Genomic DNA, 14,240 nt, shown 5'->3' with positions numbered 1-14,240 from the left:
ATCGCTGAAAGGCTCTGTTTGGTGATTTGCGGTTGGATTTGTTTAAGAGACCAAGATGGTTTCCTGCTGAACTCTTGTAGACTTTTCCTGTGATGTACTGGCATTTAAAAAGTAGCTAAAACTGCGTGTGATCTTGGCAATGATGGTACAAGCATAGAGTTAGCTCTAAATGTCACCAAAAAGTCACATGTGTAAATGTAGAGAGTCATGCAGAGTTAAATGTGATAATGTGGATATGGGCTGAAGGAGGCAGAGCTGAAATGTGTGCCGTGCATTCTGGTTCAAACAGGCTGGTTTGATTTCACTTGCTCAGCACTGCTAGGATAAGGGTGGGATCTCACTGGGCAATGTGTGCTAAAATCTTCTCACTTTTTCTGCTGTGAGGGTTGTGATCAAAGCATCTGCTGCATTGAGTATGTGTCATTACATCATATCCTTGGGAAAGGAAGCTGGAGTGCTTGATTGCTGTGACTTATGCTGTTCACTTCTGTACAGTCTGTACAGTGGGGTGCCCAGTCACTAAAGGTCTTGAAGCAGCTTGAAGGGCATTCAATTAAAGATAATTAGGAGAAATTTGCTGTGGTAAGGCAGCATTTATCCATAGGAGCTGTGAGGACAAACAGAAAGGCATGGCTTCCTCTGCTTGAGGTTTCCCAAAGTTAAAAAGCAGTAGTTAAAAGCACAGATCTTGAACCTTGTAGCAGCAGGACTGTTTTCCAGATAATAGGATCCTGTAATATAAGACATGCTGCATTTGACTGTGAAGTGTTTTTATCTACAGCAGCTACAAATCAAGCATTAAGGCCTTTAGACATCAGCATGAACATACAAAATACCTGCGAATATTTTACTTCTAAACAATTCACATGGGCAGCGATAGTCGTAACACTTGTTCGATAAAAGGTTTTGGTGCAAATAGGTTTGTCGATGTTGTAATAAAGTCTGTACCCCTGTCAAAAAGGTTTACTGTTAATTTGTGGCGGCCCCTTTGGTGCTTAGGGTTGGGGACAAGGTTGGTTCAGGTTCAGGTAGGGGGAAACACATGTCATTGGGGAAACAGTCTTTGACACACTGCAACACTGGCACTGATGTGATTTTGCAATAACTACTGGCAGTCAGTTTGAGGTAAATTGTTGTATAGCCTAAGCTATTGTACGCTACATTGTTGAGTTTCTTTTTAGTGAAATGCTTTGAGTGAAACTGAGTTCACTCTGGTAAACAGATATGCAGTGTATATGTCTAGGGCTTTCATTGTAAAAGGTAAGAACAGACGGAGTGGGTTTGCCATGCATTGCCTTTGTTAAGATTGAACGGAGTAATAAAGTTGGCCGTCTTGGTTCAGACTACAGAGCCTCCGCATATAGGCTGTGCCCAATGTGATCGGTTGATGTCTTTATTCCCAGTACAAAGCTCAGAAAATCGACTGAAACATGAGAGAAAATGCGTCTCTTTTTCATTGTGTAATATTCACATTCTGTGTGAAAGTACTCCTGACAAAAACAAGAGTTCGAAAATATATTTTGACTTGTGAATTAATCACACAAAAAATGCCCCCCGGTGTCTAGAGGCCTTTAGAGCAAAGAAACTAACTCCTAATTCAAAGATGATAACCAGTCAGTTTCCTCGATGCTGCACAAAATTCACAGTGGTCAGATAGTTATAAATGGATGTGATTTAGTGTCTCAAATTCTCACAGGAGTCAAAATCTTCTTCCCACTCTCATTTCCATTTAATAAAGCGTAGGTTCTCTTCCATTTGCCTGTTTGGTATTAGAGAGGCGAAGTTACAAAGTTGGTTTTAAAAGCTGTTTTCATTAACTCCCCCATATCCAAATTAGCTACAGCAGCTCAAACTCATTATGATGAAATTTGTTTCAGCGTTTTGACACCACTCAGCGTGAGGGAATCCCCTCCAGTTTGCACAGTCACTCCACACTGAACATTTTGACAAAACAAATAACCACAAGTTGTGTTTTCATTGTTTCTTCCATCTTTTGTTTGTCCTCTGCAATGTAAGGCTGTAATTGTGGTAGGTACCCCCACAGTGACTCTTTAGGGGCTGACGGGTCCCGATCTGACATTCCTTATATAGCTTTACTCCTCTGTACTTTAAAATAAATAAAGAAGCTGAGGGAGAGGTGGTTTTGAGTTCAGACTTTTTGACAATGATTTTAGAGCTTCAACATTCTCACAACTTTGTTTTTGATGAACTTAAGACTGTTGAATGAACATCAGAGATAAATTATCAGTGAAAATGGTCCAACATTAGCATTAAACTGCTTTTTTTGGCTTCAAAGATGACACGGTGAAGGTGGAATGCTAAACCAAATGTTTGCCCCCACCTCACTTCTTTAAAAATATATTGAGCAAAGATCTGAATCCCAGGTTTAGTTTTCAAGTAAAATAATTACATAAGGGAGCTTTCAGGGGGGAACCCCCAAACTCTGGTGTGAAATCCCAACGATACCTTGTCAAAACTCACGTAGACCTTTCCCCTTCTCTCCAATGTAAAGCTCCTTTTTGGAACCTCTCAGTTGTTTCTGGTTAAACTGTAGTGGAAGAGGAGTGGGGGATCAAAGACCCATCCAGTACAATAAAAGCTAAGCCTGTGGGGTGCTGACCCCCAGCCCCTTAAGCTCTTCATTACTGAGGCTCACTGCTAATTATTGTGGACAGAACAGTCCTGAAAACACTCCTCACGACAGGGTGGTCAGCTCTTGCTGCCGCTCCCAGTTCCTCACTTTAAAATATGAGGTCAAGAGGCAAAGAACCTCCTGGTGCCCTTCACCCCTACCCACCCAATAAATCAACATCTCCCTCTGGAAAACAAGAAATTCTGACCTAAACGAAGGGAATACAATGTTTTTGCCCTCTATTTAAGCAGAAATGTTACCATATGCTCCCCTTACGGTACAGCCCCGTGATTTTATACTGACTTAATCTTGACTGTGGTGACCACAGACCACATCCTCCTGAGCATGTGTGACCATCACAAATGCTGTTGTAAACTAAGATTAGCAGAGAGAGGTACTTTGAAAAACATGTTTACTCAAAAGGAGATTTGTCTTTGAGCCGGTAGCTGCGCGGCATCAGTTGAGTTTGATGTAACAATGGCTCCTGTAATCAACTTTGATTACATTATCATCCAGTGATGTTTTCAAAGGGCCCTTATGTTGTGTGAGACAAGGCAGCCAACCCACATATCCTGTCAATAATTGTTTTGCAGTATAATCCTGTCATATTTGCAATCAGCTACCGTGTTGATGTCATGTGGAGGCAGTGAAAGAGATTGTGAATAATATCCGTTACTGCAATGTGGGATGCCTTCATCCTTTTCGTCAGCAGCGTCAAGCCTGTCACATGCAAAATGTCACTACTGTAAAATTTCAATAGGATAGCGAAATAGCTTTAAGTGTAGTTCAAAAGGGGACATCCACTGACTGTCATGGTCTACTTTTGTAGGTTGTCCAAAAGGAGATTTTTCTACTTAACAGGAAAACATGTATTGCTGTTACTCATCCTGCCAATTTTGGCCTACACACAACCACAGCAATCGTGTTGCTTCATAGCCCCCATGTTTTCCACTGACTTTCAAGAACTCACTGTCTTCCAATACCACATGGATCATGTTGGGAATGTTAAGGACCTTCTCAAATAACTTCCGTCCTTATAGGTATATGGACTCTTTGATGTCACACAGCCCCCTCTTAAAAACACTGACCTCGCACACGTGTCAGTCAACACATCTGCATAAACTTTCTTAGCGCCAGGAGGGCCTTTTAGTTTGTAGTTGTAACCCTAAGAACCTCATCAACTTCATTTTGAAGGTGACATTTTAACTGATAGCTTTGAACACTTTGATTTAGCCAATACGATTTACATCCTTTGTATTTCAGGTTTGTCTGCTTGTAGCGTGGAAACAGATAAAACTGTGCTTCAGTTGCTTGACGTCAAACATTGAATTTTATTTTAAATAAATTTGATGTGACATTTTATTGATTTTTAAAGTGGAAATTACCCTGACAGTATGTCTGCCCTCTGCACAGGGAGGTCAGTGGGCAGGATGAGCTTTAGTACTTGTGAACTGGTGGGGATACATGATCAGGATTCACGAGGCAGGTTATCAAACAAATATCAAAAAGCCATCAAATGCAGTGCTCCAGAAAATACATTTCCAAATTGCTGTGATCCCACATCAGTCGGAATATCTATTTTGACCCAGTGTCCCATCAGAGACAGGTGTTGCTAATGGGGGGTTTCTTTTAATCATGGTGTTTTGGGCCAATGCCAAGTTCCAGTATCAAGTTCCTTTGGCTAATATTTTAGCAAACACCTGCTAGAAGCAGAAAAAGAAACAGAGCTACATGGGCATCAGCCCTCTTTTAGTGCCAGCCCTTATTACACAGCCTGTTCAAAACTGGAAAGTTACGCCGTTATTCCACCTCGCCATTCTGTATGAAAGGTAAGAACACAAAATAGGGAGTGGAGTTGTTTTGCCTTTAAACCCTTAAACCTGCAGCAGAGGTGGCAACAGACCCAAATCTACATCTGTGTAAAAGTGTGAGCTGACGGGACGAGTGGCTGGATGATGTATTATGCTTGCAACTCAGTGTCGACAGATTTAAAAAGCAGCTAGAAGCAGTTAGCAGCTAACTGAAAGAAGAATAGCAACCAAAAATGTCCGCACATTGGGGAGACAGTGAGCTCCAGTAGCTCCTTACCCTCCAAGCAGAGAACGAAATCAGCCACCATACAACAGGGATAGTAAAAGATTGTTATTGCCCTGTTAGCCTGTTGTAATTGTTTGGAAGTCCCTGCCTGGCTGATACGTATGTTATATGTCACCAGAGGCCGATGCTGTTTAGTTACACATGCCGTCACGCCTCCATTGCTTCTGGAATGTTGGATTGCTGTTTACATCACACACTGGCGGGGCATTATGGTGGCGCTGTTAGGTTCTGTGTAAAAAAGCAAAGCTGGTGTAATGAAGGGACTTTGTTGTGGCATTAATGCAGGATCTTTGTGTAAAAAGGCCTATAGACTGAGTATGTGCTGTCTCTCTGTTGTATGTAAATGAGCTTTGTAGCTACCCGTAGCCTTGGTTGGGTTTGGTCTCCCTACTTCTGAGAGAGATGTCTTGATCTCTCTTTGGCTTTTGGTTAGCTACAGTAGATGCTTGACTTGTTTTGTCTGTGTTTACTTTGCCATTTTTGATTTGGCAAGTGGTGTAATATTGACTTGTGTGAGCTTGTGTGCTGAGAGCACATGCTTACAGTACTCTACCATCATTTAGAGCTGCTGGAACTTCACTTTGTGGATTGCCAAACCAAAATACTGAGCTGAAGGCAACTGAAAACTGCATCGAGCAGCAGTGGCAATGGCAGTACTATCTATCCTTCCATATTACACAAAGTTATCTGATTCAGTGTCAGTACAGAAAGTTATTACTTGTTTGAAAATGTAATGATATTCCTAAGCAAGATTAAAAATATGCATATGTGCAGATCCCTTTTTGCTTCGTTTCTGGGTTGCTTGACATTCCACACCCGGGAACATAATACATCACTCCACTTTATTGCAGTGAAGGCAGTGTACCCATAGGGGGTTATTACAGCGAACAGTTCTTTCAGTTCTTTATGGATGCATTAGCAGTCACTCTATAGAGATAATACCAAAGTAGATACAGTGGAGGGATTTGCTATAATTGAATCATTATTTTTTAAATAACCTAGGATGTATCAAACACTTTCCTCTAATGAAATGGCGTGCATTGCCAACTAATAGGTCGGCAAAATGCACCCTTACATTTAAACCTCTCTTTCTTTTAGTTCTGGCTGAAGTACCACATGAAAGCAAACTTGCGGTGCATGCTTTAAGAGTATCAAAGCTAAAAGATTCTCAAGTCTTGGATAGTTTGGAACTGATTATTGAATCCCATCCACAGTCCTGCATAACATCATTCTTTCATCCCACTACCGTGTACATAAATACCTATCCAGACTTCCTTTCTTCTCCCAAATCTGTAGCCAACCTATGTGCAGAGCAGTATAGGCATGTGTGAAGGGATACCAAAGAAAAATGGTGCCGCTGGTCTGCCCAAAGACCGCACAGAGTGCTCTGCTGCCAACAGTGCCTCCAGTAATTATAGACCAGAGCTGTGGAGACTGTTGCTCTCCAGGCTAAACTGAAACTAAACCCTCCATTTCATGCTCTGTATTCGCTCTTTTCAGTACACGAGTACCCCATGTTTAAAAACTGTTATTTTTGGGCTGTAGCTTGACTTTCTGTTGTTTATAGTTCAGCCTGACTGAGCTGAAATATAGAATAACTGTCCAGTAAAGGGAGTAGTAGCTTTGAAGAGTGTTGTTGACACTGCAGCTCATGCAACTCACATCACATCTAATGTCTTGTTTAATGATTACTGCTGTCAGTATATTTGATTAATATATCAATAACATAACACCCTACTGCTACTGAACCTCCCATTGGTGTAACTCACTGACAGTATAATCCAATAGCCATCGAATTTCCATCTCTGGAGGTGATGACATATGAAGCTGATGAACTGGATCTGGATCTTGAGCTAATTTAGCAGCAGAGTCACTGTACCAATGACAACGCTGAAACAAAAACTTGATTCAGGACCGGTAACAGTGAGAAACAGTGGCGCTTGTCATTCTTACTGGAAAATTTAGAGACTTCCTCTTCCAGGCTATTCAAACACACACAACACTAACCAGGCTCTACTTTACTGGAAAGCTGATGCTGTTGTTGTGAAGGCCCCAGACTTTGGACAGCTCCTCTCCAAAGACTGTGTGGTCTGTGTCCTGGTGCTCTAATCACGTTAGGGTGGAAGTGACTGTGGGCTGCTGTAATTAGCCAACAAGATGAGTGGGTGGCACCTCCTGTACCTCTGTCATTAGATGCTGAGTGTAGGATGCTCTGCTGCAGCCTGTAGATTTTGGTAATTTTTATGTTTTGTTGAAGGTGCAATAGGCTTTGAGTTTGGCATAAACGGATCTCGGTCTAATTAGTGCTTTTTCCTCTTGTGTATTCTTTGTTGTAAAGGCTAGGAGGTATTTTTTGCTGTGGACCCTTTGTATCACCTTTCTGCTTTTGTTTGGGGGTCCTAATGTCATACTTTGTCTTGTCTTGGGGTATTTCTGTTCTTTATGTGCCATGTAGGCATGTCGCAATAACTTCTTTTGTTGGACCATTAATTGTCCCAGAAGTAATTGCAATAATTGATATTCTTGTCATTTCGAGACCATTGTTTGCTACTGATATAACGATGATAGCATAATAATACAAGTACACCCTTTCAAAGAGCAACTCACTTTTAATTCTTAAGAATATTCAGATATTTGAATTAGAAGATGAAACAAATATGTAACATATTTTTAAACAAAAGTGACTAACACCTGTTAAGATATTCAAGAAAGCATATTTAAAATTGCCAGCATGGTGGTGCAGTGGTTAGCATTGTTGCCTCACAGCAAGGGGGTTCCTTTTTTGAACCCAGGTTGGGCGGTTTGAACCCCAGGATGGGGAACCTCCTCTGTGTGGAGTTTGCATGTTCTCCCCGTGTCAGCATGGGCTTTCTCCAGGTACTCTGCCTTCCTCCCACAATCCAAAGACATGCATGTTAGGTTGATTGTGATGCCTTTTGTGACTAATAGAAAAGCTTAGTGAAGCTCCAAGAACACTGCACTTACCTCCATTATCTGGCTCGTGTGCTCCCAGCCTGGGAGCTGGGTGGTTTGCCGGTGGATTTATGGGGTGGAGAATGAAGTTGTAGGAGGGTAGAACCACGATCTACAGATGTTTTGGCTTGTTATCAGGGGTTGGCAAGCTAACGACTGTCTGACCTGTGCCTCTTCCACTCAGAAAGTGCAGATGAGGCTACAGGTAAGCTCTGCTGTGTTGTCTTTGGAGTATTGTTTCATTTTTCTTCTGAAATATAGGGTAGAGAGGCAAAAAGGGGACATTGGCTGCACCCAAGTCTTATAAGGGTCAGGAAAATCCAGCTCTTTACTCTGGCTACATGTTGGCTAAAATGCTGGTGACTTTGTTATGTAAGGAAACATACATGTAAACACAACAGGCAATATCAAGGGCAGCAAAATGATCAAGGTCATTCCATATGTTGTAGGATAAGTTGATAACATAATAATCGTGACAGTCCCAGTGCCATGCTTGTTCTTGTGTCACACTGACCCAATGTACAGTGTGTCTGGCAGGACCAGCTTTCAGTTCTACAGCTTGGACCAGCGTTTTGATTGATGAAAATCTTCTTTGGCACAGCCTGCTAATATTATTTCCATATCTGTTCTGTCTCCACTCAGTATTCCCATTCCTACTCAGCCAATACAAACACTACCTCAGCCGCTCTCATGTTTTGCATGTGAAGAGTTCTCTCAAGCCGTTACTGCTGCAGCTCTTTGAAAACATGTTTGGGTTTTCAGTCCAATAAACGGCATGTCAATGCACAGTTTTTAAAGATAGATGAAGTATTATTGATGCACTTACTTTGACTGACGTGTCGGTAGTGCTTTCTAACATTGATCACTCTTATTTTTCTCCCCTTTTTCCCCTCTCTTTCCTAAATAGTCACAATGAGCGGAAGGTGACCTGCAAGCATCCTGTCTCAAGCTTACCCTCGCAAGACAACTGCATCTTTGTCGTCAACGAACAGTAAGTCTCTTGTTTCTGCTTTCAGAATGCCACTGGGTAGCATTTTTGAGCACTACAGTATGCTGTTGCAACTCCTAATGTGTAAGGCAACATTGCACAAGTCTGCACCCTGCTACCCTCCATTTGCAGTTCTGCCCTCTCAGTTCAAAACCCCTTTTAGTCAGTGCTTCTTCATTTATTTATGTTCATAAACAAATTCGTAAGAAGTAAGAATGAACCCCCTGAATATAAATGTCACTTTTGAGAAACTACTCAAATTATTTAACAGGTTTTATTTATCACATAATTGCTGTGCCATTGCTAGCCCTTGATGCTAAGGGCTGACACAAAAAGCCATTGTATCAGGCATACATCAACTAGTGGGAATGCAGTGATTCACAATCCATCCCTCTTTTTGACCTGCACAAGAGGTCGTGGCCTTTTCGGTTGTCATAAGTACAAAGATATGTCGCCCAACAGTGTTACATCCATGTGATCATCTACACGGCTTCCAGCACAACAACAGTCACATGTCTGCCCACATGACTGGATCAGAGGCCAGTCATCTTGAACTTTCACTTCAAGGAGAAGGACTCCTCCAATCTGTCAGGCTACACTTAGTCAGTTTCTTTCCATCTCAGGAGTCATCAGTACTCCCACTTTGGCCTCCTTCGCAGAATCCCACTTAAATTTACTTCCATGTTCCTGTCCGTAAGTGTGCTAAATATACATGTGCTAGACTTTTGCATCACAACCCACACCATGACACTTCCCACATCTACCACCCTAACCATCTTAGCTTAAAGCTACAGTTGGTAACTTTTATTAAAAAAATTAGTTTTTGTCATATTTGCTTAAACTGTCACTATATCCCCACAGTAGTACATTAGACAGACAGTCTGTGAAAAAATCTTGCTCCTCCTCTTCTTAGTGCTTCGTGTGGTATTTGCTAGAATCCATCACAGCTAAGGAGTCTCTTATGTGCATGAACTGCGGTCAAACTGTCAAACTAGGCAGTGCTGATCAAAAATGAATCAAGATTCTGTTCCTGCACTGACTATTTCTCGCCTCAGATGTTTTCAGAAACATATTTTAGGGTGCTTTCAGACCTAGAATTGTCTTGCTTTGGTCTGAATCAGGGACTAATGTGAAATGCCTGCAAGAAAGCTGCTCTTGATCCGTCAGAATTTCCAGGTGGGAAAAATCCAGGAAGTAAACAAAATGTTGAAGAGTACACTTTGGAGGGACAACTATGCAGGTTGATTTTAGCGCTGGTCATCGCGTATAGTATTGCTTGCGTTGTTCATTAAAGGCAAACCATACAGTTTGAAAATGAGGCGCGGCTCCAACTAGAAAACAATGTTTTGATGCATTTGATGTGCTGAATGTGCATATTAAGGCAGTACAGGAGGAGGCGCACATTAATAATCCTCCAGGACTGTAACATGCTCATGTTTAACCCAAACAATGTGTCATGTGACTGCATTTGGTTCAGGTCGAGGTCGGAACACGTTCTCGCCACAAACTAACCGCACCAGACTTCATCTGTAACGGGAATGGGTCTTGGTCCAGTTGTTTTGGTGCGCACCCGAGTGCCATTGCTGTGTTCACACCTGCCTAAACAAACCACATTAATGGGCAAATGAGCTTGAGTTCGATTGAATCGAACCAAAGAGGGCAGGTATGAAAGTACCCATACTTTTTTGTTTAGCTGTAAAATGAGAACGTTTGCTCTACTTAGTCGACAGTTTTTGGTTTGGGAACTAACTTTCTCATTTCACAGCTAAACAGTACACTAAAATATGCTTCTGAAAATATTTGAGGCATGAAATAGGTAACACAGTAACAGAATCTTGATTCATTTTTGATCTGCCTAGTTTGACAGTTTGACCACAGTTCACGAGCAGTGATTGACATTGTTGACAGACTCCTCGGCACTGATTGGTTGTTTTCATTAAACCATGGTGGATTCTTGTAAGCCCCATTAGAAGCACTACAAGGAGGCAGAGGACCAGGAGTCTTTGTCACAGGCTATGTGTCTCATGTACTACTGTGTGGATGCAGTGACAGTGTCAGCAGATACGGCAAAAACTACAGCTTTAATGTTGTGCAACGTGTGTCGGCTCCACTCAGTTTCTCACTTCTTCAGAAACCACCCTGTCATAGCAGACTCTCCATCATGTTATATTATTGCGCTGAAGTGATGTCAGCACAACTGGTGTCACTTATTTTATTGAGCAATTGATGCTGATTGAAATATGTTCTGCTTCAAGGCATGAAATTTTACTCCCATGTGGGAAATTATGGCCAAAGTCCAATAACTAGTGGAGCAAGAATTCCCTGATGGCTCAGCATGGGCACCGGTTTCAGCATTTTTCCAAAATGTGGCTTAGAAATGAAAATCCTAGTTTTACTAGAATATGATATATTGAGCTGTTTTGTCTCACCAAACTCTTATGAGCTGCATTTTGTTCAGCAGAGATAGAATAATTGGAAAATGGTTGTGAGGAGGCTTGTTGTGCCAGAACTGTCACACTGCACTCTCTTGACACATTCCTCCCCTCACTGTGTTACTCTCACATCTCTGCTGTTTTTCGCTCTGAGAGGCTCAACATGCCGCTGCAAGATGATATCTAATTTAGCAATTAGTGCTTTGCTGTCGTATGATAATCTGCAAAATGAGTATCAGATGTGCTAGAGGTCAACTTTGGGAAGGCAGCATCAAAGTGATAAACCCGCTACTTGACTCATTGTTATTTTTAAGTTTATTACAGTGCATTTTCATCCAACAGTTGGCTCTGTTTTAGCAAAAGTAATAAGGGGGGAAGTCTTCACCCTGGACGAGTAATAAAAGGCAAAGACGGATTTAAGCCACCACAGGGATAAAGAGGCCAGGCTGGAAATCACTGCCTAATCTGCTCTGCACTTTAAGTAAACCCAAAACACAAAATTTGATTTAAATTTGGCATGATCATCATCACAGTCTAGTATAACGTATAAAGAAACTCAACCCAACTTAAGATATATACAAGTAACGCAAACAAAACAGCTAAAAAGGACGTATGAATAATTCATATGATGGATTAGTTTTGAGTTAACAGATTATTTTCTACTCTAAGACTCCAGTTTTATCCCAGTCTTTGAAACTTCACGCGTCCATGATGAATTGCGTAATTGTGAGAGTGTGGGGCAGCCTTCAGTGGAAAAGCAACAGGCTAAAGAGAGACGAATATAATGTAGCTGTTCCATACGCCGTTAAGGATCATTGATTACGCTCAATCATCTGCTCAGTAAAAAATTACTCTAGCACATCCTTAAAATGTTTTGCAGATAAACAAAACTGCTTCGACCCTGGACACAACCACAACAGACACATCAGTGATGCCTGGGTCTTGTTGCCCTCGTCACAGTTAATGTTGACTCCACTTCAAGGTTCAGTCTGTCAGTTTAGTTTTGTGAAAGTGGAGCTGGTGCACAGCCCACAGTTGGATAACAGCATGGTAGGAACACACAGTGCTGATGCCACTGTGTTGTTACTGAGACTAATTTAAGATATTACTTGTGCATTAGGCTCTCCTAATCTGCTTTAACATTGCTTAAGGGTTATAAAAGTTTTACATTACATCAGTCAGTCATGCTTATGTTCTCAGCTATGCTGTGATGTGTGAGTTACTGCTCAAGTCATGGCTCAGGTCCTTTGACTTGACTTTGACAAGTGGCTTTACCCACCTCGGTGAATGCCACAGCATTCTACTGTCATTACTGTACATGTCTGGGCCTATTTTTAGTGGTCCGCATGACTATGTGCAAGCTGACAGGAGGTATTTGTAGAACTGATATGTAATGCATGTTTACCAAAACATGATCTGACCATGTCTGCAGTAATAAAACTTATTTCAAGAGCATGGTGTTCAGTGTAATTCAGTTTGGGTGATAGGACAATTTGAGATGCTGTAAAAATGATTTAATGTTTTTTCCATGCAGTTTATGCTGTGGTAGTCTTCCCTTTAATATATTTCAGTGTATTAGACCACTTAAGGTGCTAGTTTCTTGTATTTATAAACACTTTGTCAATTAATATCCATGAAAATATACTATTATTACCGCATGTATTTATAATGCAATATAAAATTGCATTACTGTGATAAGAGATTTTATCCACATTACCCTCTGAAGTACAATCTAGGGTCGCATCGATATACCAGTTTTAAGGTATACCATGATATGAATCTGCGATACTGGAAAAGAAATGCAACTGGAAGGAGAACCTCAACCATAATTTAGTTATTTTCAAGACTCTTTACACATACTTCAATTAAAAGTGGTTTCAAGTTTCAATTATAGTTATAAAATGTTTGATCAACCAAAGTTAATCCTTCTGTTTTCATTCATTAAAGGGTCATTCTGACTGATGATAATAATTCTGTAATACTGTGATACCGTGAAACCGTAATATTTTCTGAGATGGTTATCATACAGTGAACATAACAACACAATAAACTGCCACTGTACACCGAGTCTTTCAAACCCCTCCCTGGTCAAAACATCTGAACTTTCACTCTCAACAAATCTGTCTTTCCTCTGTTTCTGTAGTGTGAATTGTGGGAAATTGTGTCACCCAGCGTTTAGCAGGTAATTCACTATTAGGTGCAAATGGACAGCTGTGTGTTCTCCACCTTTTGTTTTCTTGATGTAAAACACTTGAATATGTCTGTGTGTCAATAATCCTTAATGTTGCACACTAACAACAGACTGTGGGTGTTTTGAATGGTGTTTTGCCTGACAACCTGTTATGCATTTGCATTCCAAAGTCTTGTAAGGTGCACTTTACTGTCTGAACCGCTTGTTGTGTTCATCTAAACCTTAATGAACAACTAACCGCAGGGAGATCATTACTCACTTCTCCTGAGCTGAAGGTCAAGCTGTACATGCTCGATGAAAGCTGAGCTTTTGGACAAATCTTTTGTATTCCTGACATTCAGTTCACTTTGTTGGCAGTTTTACTGATTTCCCAGGAAGCAAGCAAAAATATGCTCATTGTTTGGTTGTAGGATCCGAACAAAAGGTTTATAATGAGTGAAAAGGCATCAGAAAGTTCAATCATTGTGCACTCTGTGCAGGTACACAGCTCACTTACGTGTTTGTTGTGACAAACTGTCAAAATCTCTGACTTTGTGAACACCCCTTCATGCTCTGTCCCCTATGGATGTACAGGCTACATGTACGCAGGTAAGAGTCCTGACTCTGTCTGTTCCTTTGCTATGCCAGAGCTGGGTGATGTGACAAAATCAATATCATGGCAGTTTTACAATTTTACTTGTTACTTGAAGAAGTGAATAAAAATACAAATACCACTACTGCTACTTATATTACTATTAGTATTGGGGCCTGTCCCATTTCTGCCCTTTAAATCCTCCACTTGGTATTGAATGCCCTTGTTTGCGAGATAACCCTTGATGAGGGAAGTGAGAAATATTAGGGTAGAGATCTTTCCCTAAGAAATGGGACACCACTTAATGCAAATCGGCGTGGCTAACGTGTAGGCATACATCACGTGTAGTAGTGACG

At 41.1% G+C, this 14,240-nt stretch overlaps 1 protein-coding gene across 17 annotated transcripts in view; it reads left to right on the top strand.

Moving 5' to 3' along the window:
• Positions 1-14,240, top strand: part of plekha5 (pleckstrin homology domain containing, family A member 5) — a 115,178-nt gene that overhangs the window by 54,134 nt on the left and 46,804 nt on the right. For 10 of the 17 annotated variants that reach the window (XM_033634490.2, XM_033634489.2, XM_078167797.1 and 7 more), the window contains exons 4-6: positions 8,610-8,693; positions 13,266-13,304; positions 13,887-13,901. In XM_033634490.2, the coding sequence (XP_033490381.2) occupies positions 8,610-8,693; positions 13,266-13,304; positions 13,887-13,901 (138 nt within the window). The remainder of the gene's footprint in view (positions 1-8,609; positions 8,694-13,265; positions 13,305-13,886; positions 13,902-14,240) is intronic. The other 7 variants (XM_033634495.2, XM_078167799.1, XM_033634494.2 and 4 more) reach the window with 2 other exon arrangements.

This window comes from Epinephelus lanceolatus, chromosome 5 (genome assembly GCF_041903045.1).
Source record: "Epinephelus lanceolatus isolate andai-2023 chromosome 5, ASM4190304v1, whole genome shotgun sequence".
NCBI lineage: Eukaryota > Metazoa > Chordata > Actinopteri > Perciformes > Serranidae > Epinephelus > Epinephelus lanceolatus.
The sequence above is the reverse complement of the archived record's forward strand: the minus strand, read 5'-3'. Positions and strand labels throughout refer to the sequence as shown.